The sequence below is a fragment of the Sorex fumeus genome, unplaced genomic scaffold, assembly GCF_029834395.1.
Source record: "Sorex fumeus unplaced genomic scaffold, SorFum_2.1 ptg000054l, whole genome shotgun sequence".
Taxonomy (NCBI): domain Eukaryota; kingdom Metazoa; phylum Chordata; class Mammalia; order Eulipotyphla; family Soricidae; genus Sorex; species Sorex fumeus.
Genome location: NW_026606111.1, coordinates 24,765,707 through 24,780,192, shown reverse-complemented (window position 1 = coordinate 24,780,192; position 14,486 = coordinate 24,765,707). Strand labels below are relative to the sequence as shown.

General features: G+C 40.7%; 1 protein-coding gene across 1 annotated transcript in view; it reads right to left on the bottom strand.

The window, feature by feature from the left end:
* Positions 1-14,486, bottom strand: part of QRSL1 (glutaminyl-tRNA amidotransferase subunit QRSL1) — a 32,827-nt gene that overhangs the window by 13,340 nt on the left and 5,001 nt on the right. Inside the window, exons 2-5 of the mRNA XM_056125080.1 lie at positions 9,267-9,426; positions 8,822-8,920; positions 7,774-7,870; positions 2,407-2,583 (exon numbers count right to left, since the gene is read on the bottom strand). Of these exons, the coding sequence (XP_055981055.1) occupies positions 2,407-2,583; positions 7,774-7,870; positions 8,822-8,920; positions 9,267-9,426 (533 nt within the window). The remainder of the gene's footprint in view (positions 1-2,406; positions 2,584-7,773; positions 7,871-8,821; positions 8,921-9,266; positions 9,427-14,486) is intronic.

The following is a 14,486-nucleotide window of genomic DNA, read 5'->3' as shown; positions in this document are numbered from 1 at the left end:
GGTGGTCTGTAGCCACATCCAGTCATATCCATAGCTTACTTATGGCTCTGAGCTCAGAGACCACTCTTGGCAGTGCTCAAGGGACCATAAGCAGTGCCAGAGATTAAACGTGGGTTGGCAGCATGTAAAGCAAGGCCTTAATCCCTATACATTCTCTCTGACTTTTAGCAATATATCTTAGATATTTTTCCACATCACTGCATGGTTCACTATCATTCTGCTTTTTATTGGCTGCATAGTATTCCAAGCATTCAGTTGTTTTTTAAAAACTATATACAACAAACATATCAAAATAGGGGAAAACAAAGCAAAACACTCAATGGTTTGGGACCTGTTCTTTGGGTCCTTTTTTCTTGCCCAAACCCAGGGAAGAATTAGCAGAGCAAGGCCCTAAGTCCCCTGGTCCTCAGGTCCTCAGCTCTACAGAACATGCAAATTAAAGATTGTCTTTTTTTTTGGCGGGGGGGGGGGGGTGACTTTGGGGCCACAATTAGTGGTACTCAGGGGCTTCTCCTGGCTCTGTGTTTGGGGATCATTCCTGTTGATGTACAGGGAACTGTATGCGGTGTCAGTGATCAGACTCCAGTCAGCTGCAGATAAGGTATATGCCTTACCCCTGGCCCTGGATTGCCGTTTTTACCAGTACAATTTCACTACAAAGTTAGAGTCTTGCTTTCACTATTTTAAAAAAAGATACATTTTCTTATTAGGATTCATTGACTGATGTGTAGAAAGCAAAACCTACATTTCCATAGGAATTATGTGTCAAAATGCCATCTTCTCTAAGCACATTCACAAAGATGAACTCTAAGTGGGGTGATGAGAACAGAAAAAAAAGCATCTAATCTCACAGTCCTAAAGTGTCAGAACTCTCATTAATATTAATGCAGTGCTATAAAATTCCACAGAGATAAAATGAAATGGTTTCACTTGTTAACAAGATTTCAGGGAAACTTAAAAAAAATCTTTAGACTCTAAATCTCCATACCTCTGAAAAATATAAATAATTTACTGTTAGCAGAGCCTATGAAAAAGCTTAATTTCAGTGGATGATAAAGAAGAGATAAAATAGATACAGTACTATTAAGCATACTCAATTTGATTAAACTTGAGACAATAAAATAAATATAGTAATAGTGATATGTACTTATTTTTCTCTTTCTTTGTTCAGGGATTGGGGGTTATTGGGCCACATGTGGTACCCAATTCCCAACTCTGCCTGGGGGTGACTCCTGGAGGGGCTCAGAGGACCATATAGTGTGCCAGGGATCAAACTTGGGACAACTGCAGAGTCTAAGTTCAGGCCATTAAGCTATCTCTCTTGGCCCCTCTTACTCTTTAGGCAGTTAAGAAATGTTTTACAAATGAGACTTAAGACATATCACAGGAGAGATAGTCTATTTCCAAATACAAAGTGTGGCAGTCACACAAATCAGCTAGCTTCTTCCAAACTAGAAGACCCTTTACTTGAGGATCAAACCATTCTAGTTGCTGCTTTAAAGAACGCTAACTTTAGACATCCTAGTGATACATAAATATTAGGGCCATTTCCCTTTATCTTGTTACACTGCCAACTGAAGCAAAACAAAACACACTGCAGCTTCCCCCCAAAGCCAAGTTCTCACTTTGTCCTTTCTTGACAGCTCAGGGGCTGGAGCATTTTTTGTTTTCCAGCCCTCCTCCCCCCAACAAAGTAACATTTCAATGGAAGGTGAGTTGTAACGAGTAATTTTGTTCAATGGCACTCAACTAAAGTCATGGCATGTTAGTTCCCGAAATCTGTATAATCAGTACGCAGACACCCCTAAATTATTTGAATAATGAGCTTGGGATGTTGCTCAGTGGTCGCACAAGCTTTGCATGTATGAGGCCTTGGATTCCATCCAGGCATCTCCTTGCCTGTCCCTCCCAAAATTCCCTTGCCTGAAATTCAGTGAAGTATATTTATGCAACCTGGTTTTTCTGCAAGATCCATAACATCATGCTGTTAAGAAACCATGTATTATACAGGAAGACTTCACATCTTTTCTGAAACTAAACCTAAATGTATATGTAATAAATACAGTTGAGAATACTCGGAGAGCCCGGCAAGCTACCGAGAGTATTCGATATGCCAAACACAGTAACAACAACGTCTCCAATGGAGACGTTACTGGGCCTGCTCGAGCAAATCGACGATCAACGGGAGGGCCTTTTTATAACTTATCAAAATAATTGGGTATCATAGATATATGCATATCAATCTGTAATTGCGATATACCATTGAACCTTAAAAGTTGGCCTAAAAGAAGTAAGAGTATCCAGGTAATAACCATTCCAATAATGAAATCTATGGTCAGAGTTTTACATATGTTTGATGTACCTGATTCAGTTTTAAAGTAAAGACTTTCCCCCAAAGCATCTTACGCAAAGCACGTGAAGGCTGAGACAGCGGCTGCGCTCCCTCCCGAGCTTCCTCCAGCTATGAGCCAATCTGCATCCTCATCCTCAGCCTGGCGCTTCTGCTTCCTCTTTTCTCTATATTGTTTTGAATAGCTCCAGGGGTTTTTGACTGGTCCAAACACACTGTCTGTGCTTCCAGACCTGTCAGGAAGAAATGATGCAAGAGGCTTCAGCAAAACTTTTGTTGTACGTGCAACTTGTATGTGAACCCCGGTATGAATTGTTTTTGACACCATATAACTTGAACTGGAAAGGGAAGAAGCCCACTTAAATGTATTTTTCCTCAAATACAGAGATGCCTGAGGAGGTAGAAGATGCTAAGTGTATTTGGGGTAGAAAGTAGACAAAACTGGTCTATTAAGTGAAAAACATTTTGGAGCATGGAGCAATAGTATAGCAGGGAGGATGCTTGCCTTGCACGCAGCAGACCCGGGTTAGATCCATGGCATGACAAATGGTCCCCCAAGCACGCCAGGAGTGATCCCTGAGCACAGAGCCAGGAGTAAGTCCTAAACAGGTATGGACCAAACTCACTACCCCAATTTATTTTTTTAAAGGAAGTTTCAGGGTCAGTTTTCCTGCTTGTATTTTGTGTGTTTGGTTTCTGAGCCACACCTAGAAGTGTTCCGTGTTCAGGGGTTTCTCTGAGTGTTGCTCAGAGGATCATGTGGTGCTGGGGATCAAACTAGGATCACACACATGCAAGGCAAGCATTTTATTCACTGTTTTATTCGCTCATTTATTCACTATTCATTTTATTCTCAGGCCCAAGAAAACAAGTTCCCCCAGTGGGTAGAGGAAGCAACACCCAGCGGTGCTCAGGGTTTACTTGTAGTTCTGCACTCCGGGGTCACTCCTGTTGGGGCTTGGGGGACTATCTGATGCTGGGGATAAAATCAGAGTCCACTGCAAGCAAGGCAAGTGCCCTACCCGCTGTACTATTGCTCCAGTCCAGAAAAGAAGATTTTTAATCCTTGTTCAGCTTAAGATGATTTTCCTTTTAAGTTCTTCCAGCCGAAGACTTGTACAAATATTTAGTTAACAAGAAGTCTCTAAGAGGAATGTCTCTATTAATCAGAAAGAAAAAGCATTATCTGTGAAATGGAATAACTTATAAGTCATCATTTTAATCTTACAGAAAAATTACCAAAACAAAAAAAAAATGTGTGAGGGCCAGAGTGATAAACAGCAGGTAGGGTGTTTGCTTTGCGCATAGATGACCTGGGTTTGATTCCCAGTATTCCGTATGGTCAGGAGTAATTACTCAGGAGTAATTCCTGAGTGAAAATCCAGGAGAGACCTTGAGTAGAGCCAGGTATGGCCCCCAAAACAAAAACAAACAAACAAAAAAATAGTATGAAAAGAACTTTGTATGGATCTGTACATATATACTCCTACCCCTTATTTCTTTCTCCTAGGTCACCTAGGAGTAGCACTGTAGCACTATCCTCCCGTTTGTCTTCGATTTGCTCGAGCAGGCACCAGTAACATCTCACAACAAATTGTGAGACTTGCTGTTACTGTTTTGGGCATATCGAATACGTCACGGGGAGCTTGCCAGGCTTTGCCATGTGGACGAAATACTCTCGTTAGCTTGCTAGGCTATATAGTATCATGATCCTTACTCCTAAATACTCCAGTTAAGTATGTAGGATGTTTTCCTTAGAACTAAAGGTATTCTCTGCCTATAAGAAAGCCCATGAACAAGTTTGAAAAACAGTGTTTACATAAAATATAGCACGATAGCACTGTCCTACCAGTGATCATCGATTTGCTCAGGGGAAAAAATTTATATAAATAGGCCTTACCCTGATCACAGCGCCCAGGAGGAGAGAGAGAACAGGGGGGAATGCCCTGCCACAGTGGCAGGGGGGGATGGGGGGATGGGAGGATGGGGGGGGGAGGGATATTATCCTGGTGGTAGAAAATGGGCACTGGTGGAGGGATGGGTATTTGATCGTGGTATGACCGAGATCCAAGCACAAAAATTTGTAAATCTACAACTGTACCTCATGGTGTTTCACTAATAAAAAAGAAAAAAAAAAATAAATAGGCCTTACCTATTACATGTAAACTCCAAAATCTATTAATACAGAATTTCTTTAAAAGTATTAATAATAACATGATGGCCTCTTAGTTTCTGTATTCCAAATCATAATGCCCCAAATTGCCAAGAGAGTAAGAAGGACTGACCTGCTATAGAGGCAGGGGGTGGGATGGGATGGGGTGGCGGGAGGGACACTGAGAACAATGGTAGTAGAAAATGTGCACTGGTGGAGGGATGGGTGCTCGATCATGAGTGCTCAATCACTGAATAACTAAAACTTTTTTGGTGATCCAAAAAAAAGAAACATTTTTGGTGATCAGAAAAATAAAAGTTTTATTAGTGATATGGAAAGCATGATTATTACCATAATGAGATCCAAATATAAAATAAAATTTAATGTAATAGACCTTAGATTCCAGAGTTGAAAACTTATGTAAATGAGGAGCATTTCATTATATTGTACTAAAGGATTTTATTTTCATTGTTTACATAGGTTAAAATCATATTAGTAATCACAACTTGGCTCTTACTGGTTTATTTTCTAGTCATTATATTTGTCATTTCTTAAAGTTTTGTTGAAATCAGTAAGTCAATTTGTTATGTAGCTAAGGGGGTAGGTTGGGGATGGGAGGGAAAATGGCGACATTGGTAGAAGGAAGGTCACACTGGAGGTATTGAATACTAAATGCCTGAAACAACTTTGCAAATCAAGATGCTTTTAATAAAAATAAAATAAAATAAATAACTAAGGGTATTCTCTATATAGCCAGTTTAATTATCAATTTTGATGAGTTTAATATCAATATAATAGCTTTTTTAGCCTAACCTACTATATGCAATCCATTTTCTTAGCTGCCTAATGTTTTTCTCTTTATAGTGTTTATCCTAAAGTCTAGAGTCAGGTACTGTGTTTAGTTTTCACTGTCTGCTTAGTCTGCCTTTTAAATTATTCATCAAATGACATTGAGTTGTATCCAGTTTTCTGTAAAGCCACAAAAAATATTGGAGTGAAACCCTAGTCAATTCCTTCTCGTATACTGATTAATTCCTTCATTCAGTTCTTATGTATGCGTGTATGTATGTACATGAACGTATGTATATTTTGGGGGTCATATCTGATGGTGCTTAGGGACTGCTCCTAGCTGTGTCTGGGGTTGCTCCTGGGGAACCATTCACTGCCTGGGATGAAACCTGGGTCTCCCACCTGTGGAGTATGAATTCTAGCCCTCTGTGCCATCTCTCCCGATGCTTATATACTATTTATTTTGCCAAGGCAGAGATTGCACCCAGATCACATGTATGTAGTACTGTCTTCCCGTTGTTCATCGATTTGTTCGAGTAGGTCCAGTAACGTCTCCATCATGAGACTTGTTGCTACTGTGTTTGGCATATCGAATACATCACGGGTAGCTTGCCAGGCTTTGCCGTGCAGGTGAGATACTCTCGGTAGCTTGCTGGGCTCTCCGAGAAGGGTGGAGGAACTGAACTCAGGTCAGCTGCATGGGCCGTGTGCAAGGCAAACGCTCTACCCGCTGTGCTATCGCTCCAGCCCATCACATGTATGAAAGGTATATATTTTCCCACTGAGCCCCATTCCTGGCACCACCAGTACGTTTCTGTAAATATAAATCTTCATCACTTGGGGAAACATGGTCAGGGAATTTCTGGGTTGGTGAATGTGACATCTTGGGGAGCAGCAACCCTAGAGAAGATAGGAGGCTCCTGCCCCTTCCCATATCTGACCCCATGCTTCTCTTCCATACGTTCCTGACATATCATTTTACAATACATTGCTAAACTGGTGGATGGAAAATAGACTAAGAATAAACAGAATAGTGATTTAATGACTAGGGTACGCAGAGTAAAAATAAAGTTCAAGATTTCAAGATTTCACCCCTTTCATCTTTGAAAACCAGAAGCAAATTCTGGATAAGGCATTTTGGAGCAATTATATGTAACCTTCTCCTAAAAGTTATTTGAGGTTTCCCTCTCGAGTGGCTTGTGCTCTCTCTCCTCTTTTTTCTCCCCTCAATTTCTCTAACATTTTGTCAATAAAAACTATTTTCCTTCACACACATACACAAAAGCCAACAGCAACAACAACAACAACAACAACAACAACAACAACAAACTACAAAAGAAACCCCCCAAAAAAGAGAGGTAACATTTGCTGAGAATATCATTTTCACGGCTGGAGTGATAGCACAGCGGTAGGGCGTTTGCCTTGCATGCAGCCAACATGGCCGACCCTAGTTCGATTCCTCCGCCCCTCTCAGAGAGCCTGGCAAGCTACCGAGAGTATCTCGCCCGCACGGCAGAGCCTGGCAAGCTCCCCGTGACGTATTCGGTATGCCAGACACAGTAACAACAAAGTCTCCAATGGAGTTGTTACTGGGCCCGCTCGAGCAAATCGATGATCAACGGGAGGGCCTTTACTTACTTACTTACTTATCATTTCACTTCTAGTTGTTAATTTTATCATTTGTTTTTTGTTTCTGAGTCATACCCAGTGGTGCTCAGGGCTTACTCCTGGCTTTGTGCTCAGGGACCACATGCAGTACTGGACATCGAACCCAGGTCAGCTGCATGCAAGGTAAGCACCCTACCCACTGTGCTATCTTTCTGGCCCTTGCCACCCTGTTCCAGCACCATAGTCATCCTGTGGGTACTGAGCAGTATAGTTATACTGTCCCTTTTACCCCTAAATGAAGAACTGGGCTTCATCAAAATTAAGCTTGTTCTTCAAACCCATGTTCTCCCTTGGACATGAAGATCCTTTGCTTGTCTCTGTCTCTGTTGGCTGGCTTGTTGGCTCTTCCAAGCTTGAGACACTCTTGAACATGTGTCTCCTCTCCCCCTCCCTCACATCTAAGTAAGTTTCTTCAATTAAAACTAACTTGCTTCACTAAAAAAAAAAAAAAATTAAAAATTAAAGAAAGAAAAATCTTTATACTTGAAAGGCACATTCAAAGAATAAACTCTTAGAGGGAAAAACACATACCATCTAATGGATTCAAATCCAGAATATGTACTCAAGATATTCCACCAAAATATTTAGATGGGAGGCAAAATATACAGATGGTGTTTAACATCATTAGATATTTTAAAAAAATGCAAACTAAGACCAAAATGAGATCTAACTGTATTCCTATTCAACAACAGGACATAATTTCAGAGGGACTGAGAAACTGGCATTTGAATTTTCAAATTTCCTCACTCCTTTCAGGTATTTTGAATGAAACTGAAGAGATGAAAGAAATACAGGAAAATAAAATTTTAATTACCCCATAGCAAACTCATCTAAATTTGTTTTTCCCATTAACACAGCTCCCTGATCCAACAACTTCTGAACAACTGTAGCATTATAGGGTGGTATATAACCTGAAAAAAAAAAGGAGAGGGGTATTTCAATTATAGGAAAGAAAACAGTGAGAATGTAAATTATATGCAAGAAATAAAATTTAATACTGTACTTAAGCAATTCATGTTGAAATGTTAATTATCTCTAATTTGAGTAGTGGATTGAACTTTCTTCCACAGTTGCTTTTCTATTGCTAACTGCTATATATATCCAAAGATAATTTATATATTCACTTTTTCCTCTCAAGATGCTCTACTACAGTATTTTTAACCTATTTCCAATCAGAAACAGATCTTTATGAAAATTTTCTCTATTGTGTCTATAAATTCCTAAATAATTAATAATAGTTTTCCTATCAGAGAAATATGGGGTATTCTTTATAGAAAATTTCTTTTAATATGTAGTTCTATGAAACTTTTTTTTTTAAATAATAGAGCCTTATTTGAGGCTTTTTTTCTCCTAGGATCCAAATATCTGAGTAAACATGATTTCTTTTAACCTATTAAATTGTAAAGAACAAAACTATCATCATACTAAGGTAAGTAAGTACATCGATAGATAATACTTATAGTTTTATATAATATATATACGTGAGGAAATGAAAAATAAGCGGACAGTAGGTACTAATGAATCCTCACACCATAAAGTGTTAATGACCCTTACTTTGTACTTCAATCTTGGCTTCATGTATTATCAATGAATGGAATCCAGAGGTCACTTGCATATCTCTGTAATTAGTTATTGAGTCTTCTAAATAGGATTGCTAAGGTTTTCTAAATGGGATTCATCTATGAAGCTGGCCTATCTCTAAAGAATAATTTTGTGTTTCTGAAAGAACAAAATGTTAAAAAGTAATACTCCAACCTAAGTATTTCTTTTGCAGATATAGTTTAAGGATAACTTGGTGTTTTGGTATTTTTAATTTAAACTGAAGAATGTCTATTTTCATAAAATGATCAGTTCATATTTACCTTTTAGCATTTTTGAAGCACATGTTGTTTCAATTCCAGCTGTGCTAAAGTTGTCCTTTATTGCAATGGGAATTCCATCCAATTCCCCAAGTGAGTGACCTACATTAGAAAGCCAAGAGGGTGGAGGTAGAGGTAGAGCGAACAAGGTCAAAAGAATAGGATATATCTAGTTCAAAATATAAATACACATTAGTACTAGTTATCAAAATAACTACCAGTTATTAATAATGGGTAATTTTTCAAAAATTAAAAATGTTAGAAACTGTGATAGTTGGACATTATCAAGTGTAGCGTATCTTCTAGTCTCATTTTTATTGCAATTCTTGCACAAATTCCTCAAATAAGGCTCTGTTATGTTAAAAGTTTCACTTGCCAAATGGAAACTACAATATTTGACTGTCTTCTTTCTTTACATACACAACAAACACCATTCAAAGCAATTTACCTTCCTTATATCTCTTCTCTGATTCTTCAGCGTGCTTTAAGGCCACTTCCTCTGTTACAGTAATATAAGCATTTAAAAACTTGGTCTTCTTGATTAGAGAGAGGCATTTTTGACAGAGCTCAGTTGGGGTAATCTGGCCTTGTTTCAGAGCTGCAGACACCTATATAGTATACATATTTAAAACAAAAAAAACAAAACAAAACAAAAAACCCTTTATTCACTTTGCAGAAGTTTCTGAAGGAACAGATAAACTTGCTAAAAATGAAGGGACAGATAAACTCGTGGAAGGGAGGCTTGGATGCAAAACTGAGAAACTATCAAGTGTACAAGTGCTATTGTATATGAGGGTAATACACTGTCAGGATGATGGAAGATTGGTAGATATTCATTGTCCTGACTGGGTAACCTTCTCTTTTTGAGTCACACGTGAACAAAGAGAACAGCAGTTTAGGTAAAGTGTATAGTGACCATGCCACCTAGGAGTAGAGGTCCAACATGGGTGGAGGTAGAAGCATGCACAGAGAAGCTTAGCTTTATGACAGGTGGAACACAGGTGGAACACAGTAGAAAAGAAGAAAAGTGAATTAGACAAGGACTTCATGGCACTAAGGTATTTATATCAACTGTATAATTCAAACAGTCACTACAAATTGTGGGCAATACATATTGTGGGTTCAAAAGCAAAGAAACATCTTTTTCAAAATTTATCCCTGATGTGTTAGGCAAGCTAGTAATGTATTAACAGAATTGCACTATAAGTGGCCAAAATGTGCTTACTGATTGATAGTAAGTCAAGTCTGAGAAAATGATGACAGTTCAATACTTTCTATGTAAATTAACAATAAGTACTAAAGAGCTCAAATAAAAAATAGTAAGTCAAAAATGACTCTAGGGCTTTGGAGAAAGTTGGATAACATGGGCTGTAAAATCTTAGCACACCAAAGGTTGTGTTTGCGGGCTCACTGGATGGCACTGTCTCACCGCCTGCGTTTGGTGCTCTTGAGCCCTGTGTGTGGCCTGGATCAGGATGGCTGTTCTCTCTCTCAAGCTTGAGCCCCTCTCGCTCTGACTCTGGATCTCTGGAGCCCGAGCCCTCTCACTTCTGACTTCTCTCTCCGAGCTTACAGTCTTAGTTTATATAGCAATCACGTAAGGTGGTGACACAAAGGTGGGTTGAATATTGACAAATCAACAATAAGACTTAAGACCACTCCTCCAGGAGATTAACTCAGGGATAAAATCTCATCTAAAGAGATTACTCCAGATTACTAGGAGATCCACTCAAGGGTGTGATCCTAACAAGGGTGTGTTCTTTCCTCAGCTAGTAATTTACTTAAATAGTTGTAGTAAATCTACTTCTAATATTTCTAGCAATGTCATTCTGTATGAGCACAGTATAAGAGATATAAACTTAGTTTGGTTCTTCCTGAGAATATCTCACTATACATTCTGCAGTCCTCAGGCCAGGTTAATCTTCCTAGCCCCAGCAGGGTCCTAGTCTCGTTGTTACTTTTGGATCATGACAGCATTTGTCCATGATCATGTCCTCAATTTATAGTTGAGTATTGTAGTGCTTTGCCTGGCTCATTTCGATGCCAGGGTAGCTCACAGCTTGCCCTGGGTCCATTCAGTCTCTCGTCGGGACCCTGCTTTTGGGGTGCTAGGAACTAAGGGCAACTGGGTCAAGAGAGCAGATGCCCAGGAGTAAATATTATTTGGAGTCAATCAACTCCCAAGTTACAAAGCATAATATTAACTGTCTTCCTGTGCCCATACAGAAAGGACATTGCTTTAAGGTAAACTATTCAAAAGGCATAAGAAGAGGAGAAAGGCAATATTAACTTATAATATAAGTTCAGTGCCCTGGGATGGGTGTGACCCGATAAACGTAAGTTATCTGAAGAAGCATGCAAGGCAGTCACACCGACACTGAGTCATGTCCTAGTAGCAGAGATACTGTCTTAATACTAGCTTCTTCCCATTTTTCCCCCCTGCACTGGTTGAAGCTTAGTTTGTCTTCTAAGTTGACTGCATTTTCAAGTGAAGGATACACCAAACATCAAAATTTTATATATTTTAGTGAAAAATCTGCAAGTGACCTGCTCTCAGCTGTCAAATAAACAGGAAAGCAGTGGTACTCGTAGGGCCAGGGGTTTAAATTAGAAGTGTTGTGGGAATAGGTCCCTCAAGCCAATAGAACCGCATGAGTGTACAGGGGCAGTGGGAAAAGGGAGGACTAGCTAGGCTTGATTTAGAGGTACCTAGTTACAAGAGGTATTTCTGCTTAATAATCTAGAAGAAAGGTGTTGGAGAGAAAACAAGATTCTGCGTAGTCTGATGTTGCAAATCTGGAATGGGAAGAGCGAAAACCATGGTTGGGGGGATGTAAGAGAATGAGAACTAGCAAAATCTGAAGAGATCTCGAGACCGAAAGACTTACAGACTGGCCCATGCTATGGCAAAGTGGGAAACAAAACTATGTGGGACTTTCCCTTCCTTGAAGCCCCAGTGCCTCAAGCTGCTTTCTGATTTGTCAAATGGTATATGAAGAGTTAAGGAGTCACCGGTCACAAATGGGTAGAATACAAGATTGTGAAACAGTTGTTTTAAATCGTGCTGGGCTTTGTTACTCTTTGGAAATTTGGACTTGAGAAAACCAGCAAGGAAGCTGAAGAGAAATGAAAACAAAGGTGCTAATTAGCAAGAAAAGATAGGATGGGGAGTATGAAATGTGATGAGTGCTTCTCTCCTGGGACAAAACAGAAGTGTCTCACCTGAATACAACATGAAATGAACTGTAGGAGTTCTGTTAAAAAAAAAAACCAAAAAAAAAACCCCTGGGGCTGGAGTGATTGTACAGCAGGTAGGGCGTTTTCCTTGCACGCGGCCGACCTGGGTTCGATTCCTAGCATCCCATATGGTCCCCCGAGCACCGCCAGGAGTAATTCCTGAGTGCAGAGCCAGGAGTAACCCCTCAGCATCGCTGGGTGTGACCCAAAAACAAAACAAACAAAAAAAACCCCCAAAACCAAAAAAAAGCATTTTCTTCGCTGGCACTTTTCTCATCTAATGGAAGGCAGGTATCTCCTCAGGCTCTTCTTTCTTCTGCAGCCTTCCTTCTCAAGGGGTCATTGTTTGGGCCTCACAGCCTAAGGAGAGGGGAGACTCTGCAGGCAGGTGGTGCCATCTTTCCTCGGTGTGCTCTTTCCGCTCTTCCCTCAAAAGCCCAGCTCATCTGAGGAACAGACCTTGGAGGTTGTGTTCATCTACTGTCTCCTTGTTCATTAGAGGCAGCACCTCGCTCACTGCAATCTCCTTCACGTTTGTTGACTTCAACCTGAGTTACGTACATCGTTTCTCAACTGGGTTCTCACAGGCCTTCAGTATATACTAAGGGGATGACAGGTGAAAATCATGTAAATGGGAGCCCCAGTGTGAGACAAGGGGTGGAGGATGGGGCCGACACTGAAGAAAACAAGCTTGGAAGTGCAGGAAGGGAAAAGGTTGAGAAACACTGAATTGTATCTGACACCTGTCTCAATTCTTTTCTTTTTTGATGTGTGTGTGTGGAGAGGGGGCACACCCAGCAGTACTCAGGGGTTACCCCTGGCTCTGCACTCAGGAATCTCTTCCTCACATGGTTGGTGGCCAGGTGGGATGCTGAGGATTGAACCTAGGTCACCAGTGTACAAGGCAAATGCCCAAGCTACCTCTCTGCCCCCACCTGTCTCAATTCTTTTTTTTTTTTTAATTTTTATTAGTGAAACACCATGAAGTACAGTTGTAGACTTACAAATTTTTGTGCTGGGTTTCAGTTATACAATGATCGAATACCCATCCCTCCACCAGTGCCCATTCTCATCGCCAGTGATCCCAGTATCCCTCCCACTCCCTTTTCCCCCATCCCACCCTGCCTCTGTGGCAGGGCATTCCCTTTTGTTCTCTCTCTCCTTTTGGGTGCTGTGGCTGTCTCAATTCTTGACCTCAGTTTTCCTTCCCCTCCCACCAGGCCCCAGAGCACATTGCCAGCACCAAGGCCATTTCCTGAACAGGATCCTTGGGTATTTTCCATCTCCTGCCCTCTGAGCTCATTTACTCTCGTCTCCTACATGCAACAGGCAGCAGGAAAGGGGGGAAGCTCAGTCTTGCAACAGGGACATAGATTCTGTCAGCAACCAGCAAGGGACACAGCAATGAGTGGGAAGGTTGTGAGGGGGTGCAGATGGGGAAGACCAGGGCAGCCCTGTGGAGCAGCAGACGGGAGCAAGGCAGCAGCAGCAATGAGAGCCCAGAGGAGAGACTGCGCCAAGTGTGGCCCCAAAATATGGACTGAGCCAGGAGGGAACCTGAATTTGCTTGGCACGACAGTGACACTGAGCAGAGACCCTAGAACCACCTTCTTAAACTGTGGGTCACAGTTCCATAAGAGGTTACATACATGGACATGGGGGTCACCCCCCCCCAAAAAAGGGCAATAATAAAAAGTTTCTGAAATCCTGACAACCAAGGATTAACTCAGACTCCAGCATGTTATAAGTCCAAAGTGTGTTTCTGACAGTGTTTGCCGATGTTGCTTTTCTTGGGCAAAAGGGAAGTCATGTGTGGAAAAACGTTTAACAAGTCCTGGCCTAGAGAAACTAGCTGCTCTACCCCCCAGATTCCTGACCACAAAACTATATGATATTATTTATTCTGGGGCCAAAGAGATAGTCCAGGGGTAAGGTGCCTGCCTTGCACGCAGTCAACCCCAGTTCAATCCTGGCAGCACTTATGGTCCCTTGAACCCCACTAGGAGTGAGCCCTGAGCACAGAGCCAGGAGTAAGCCCTGAGTATGTCCAAGTGTGAAACTCCCCCCCAAAAGGCTGTTATCTATTTTAAAGATTTTGTTATATTAAGTGCAAAAAGTCTGTATTAGTTTTTTTTTAATGCAGCCATAGAAAATATATCTTCCTAGAAGGTAGAGCAATTTGAAACATACCTTCATAGAAGATATATTTTCTACTGACATATACCTTCAATTTTTCTCAGGAAACATTCTTAGAAATCAAAAGAGAAAGCTGTAAATACATATTTTGCAATTTTGTCTCTGTAACAAAATTGGTGTTAATGATAGCCCTTACTCTCCTGGATGCTTTATATTTCATGTAATCTTTACATCTGCACTAAGGGGCCAATATTTTCACTTTACAGGTAAATTACTGAAATTCCTGCTTGAAGTC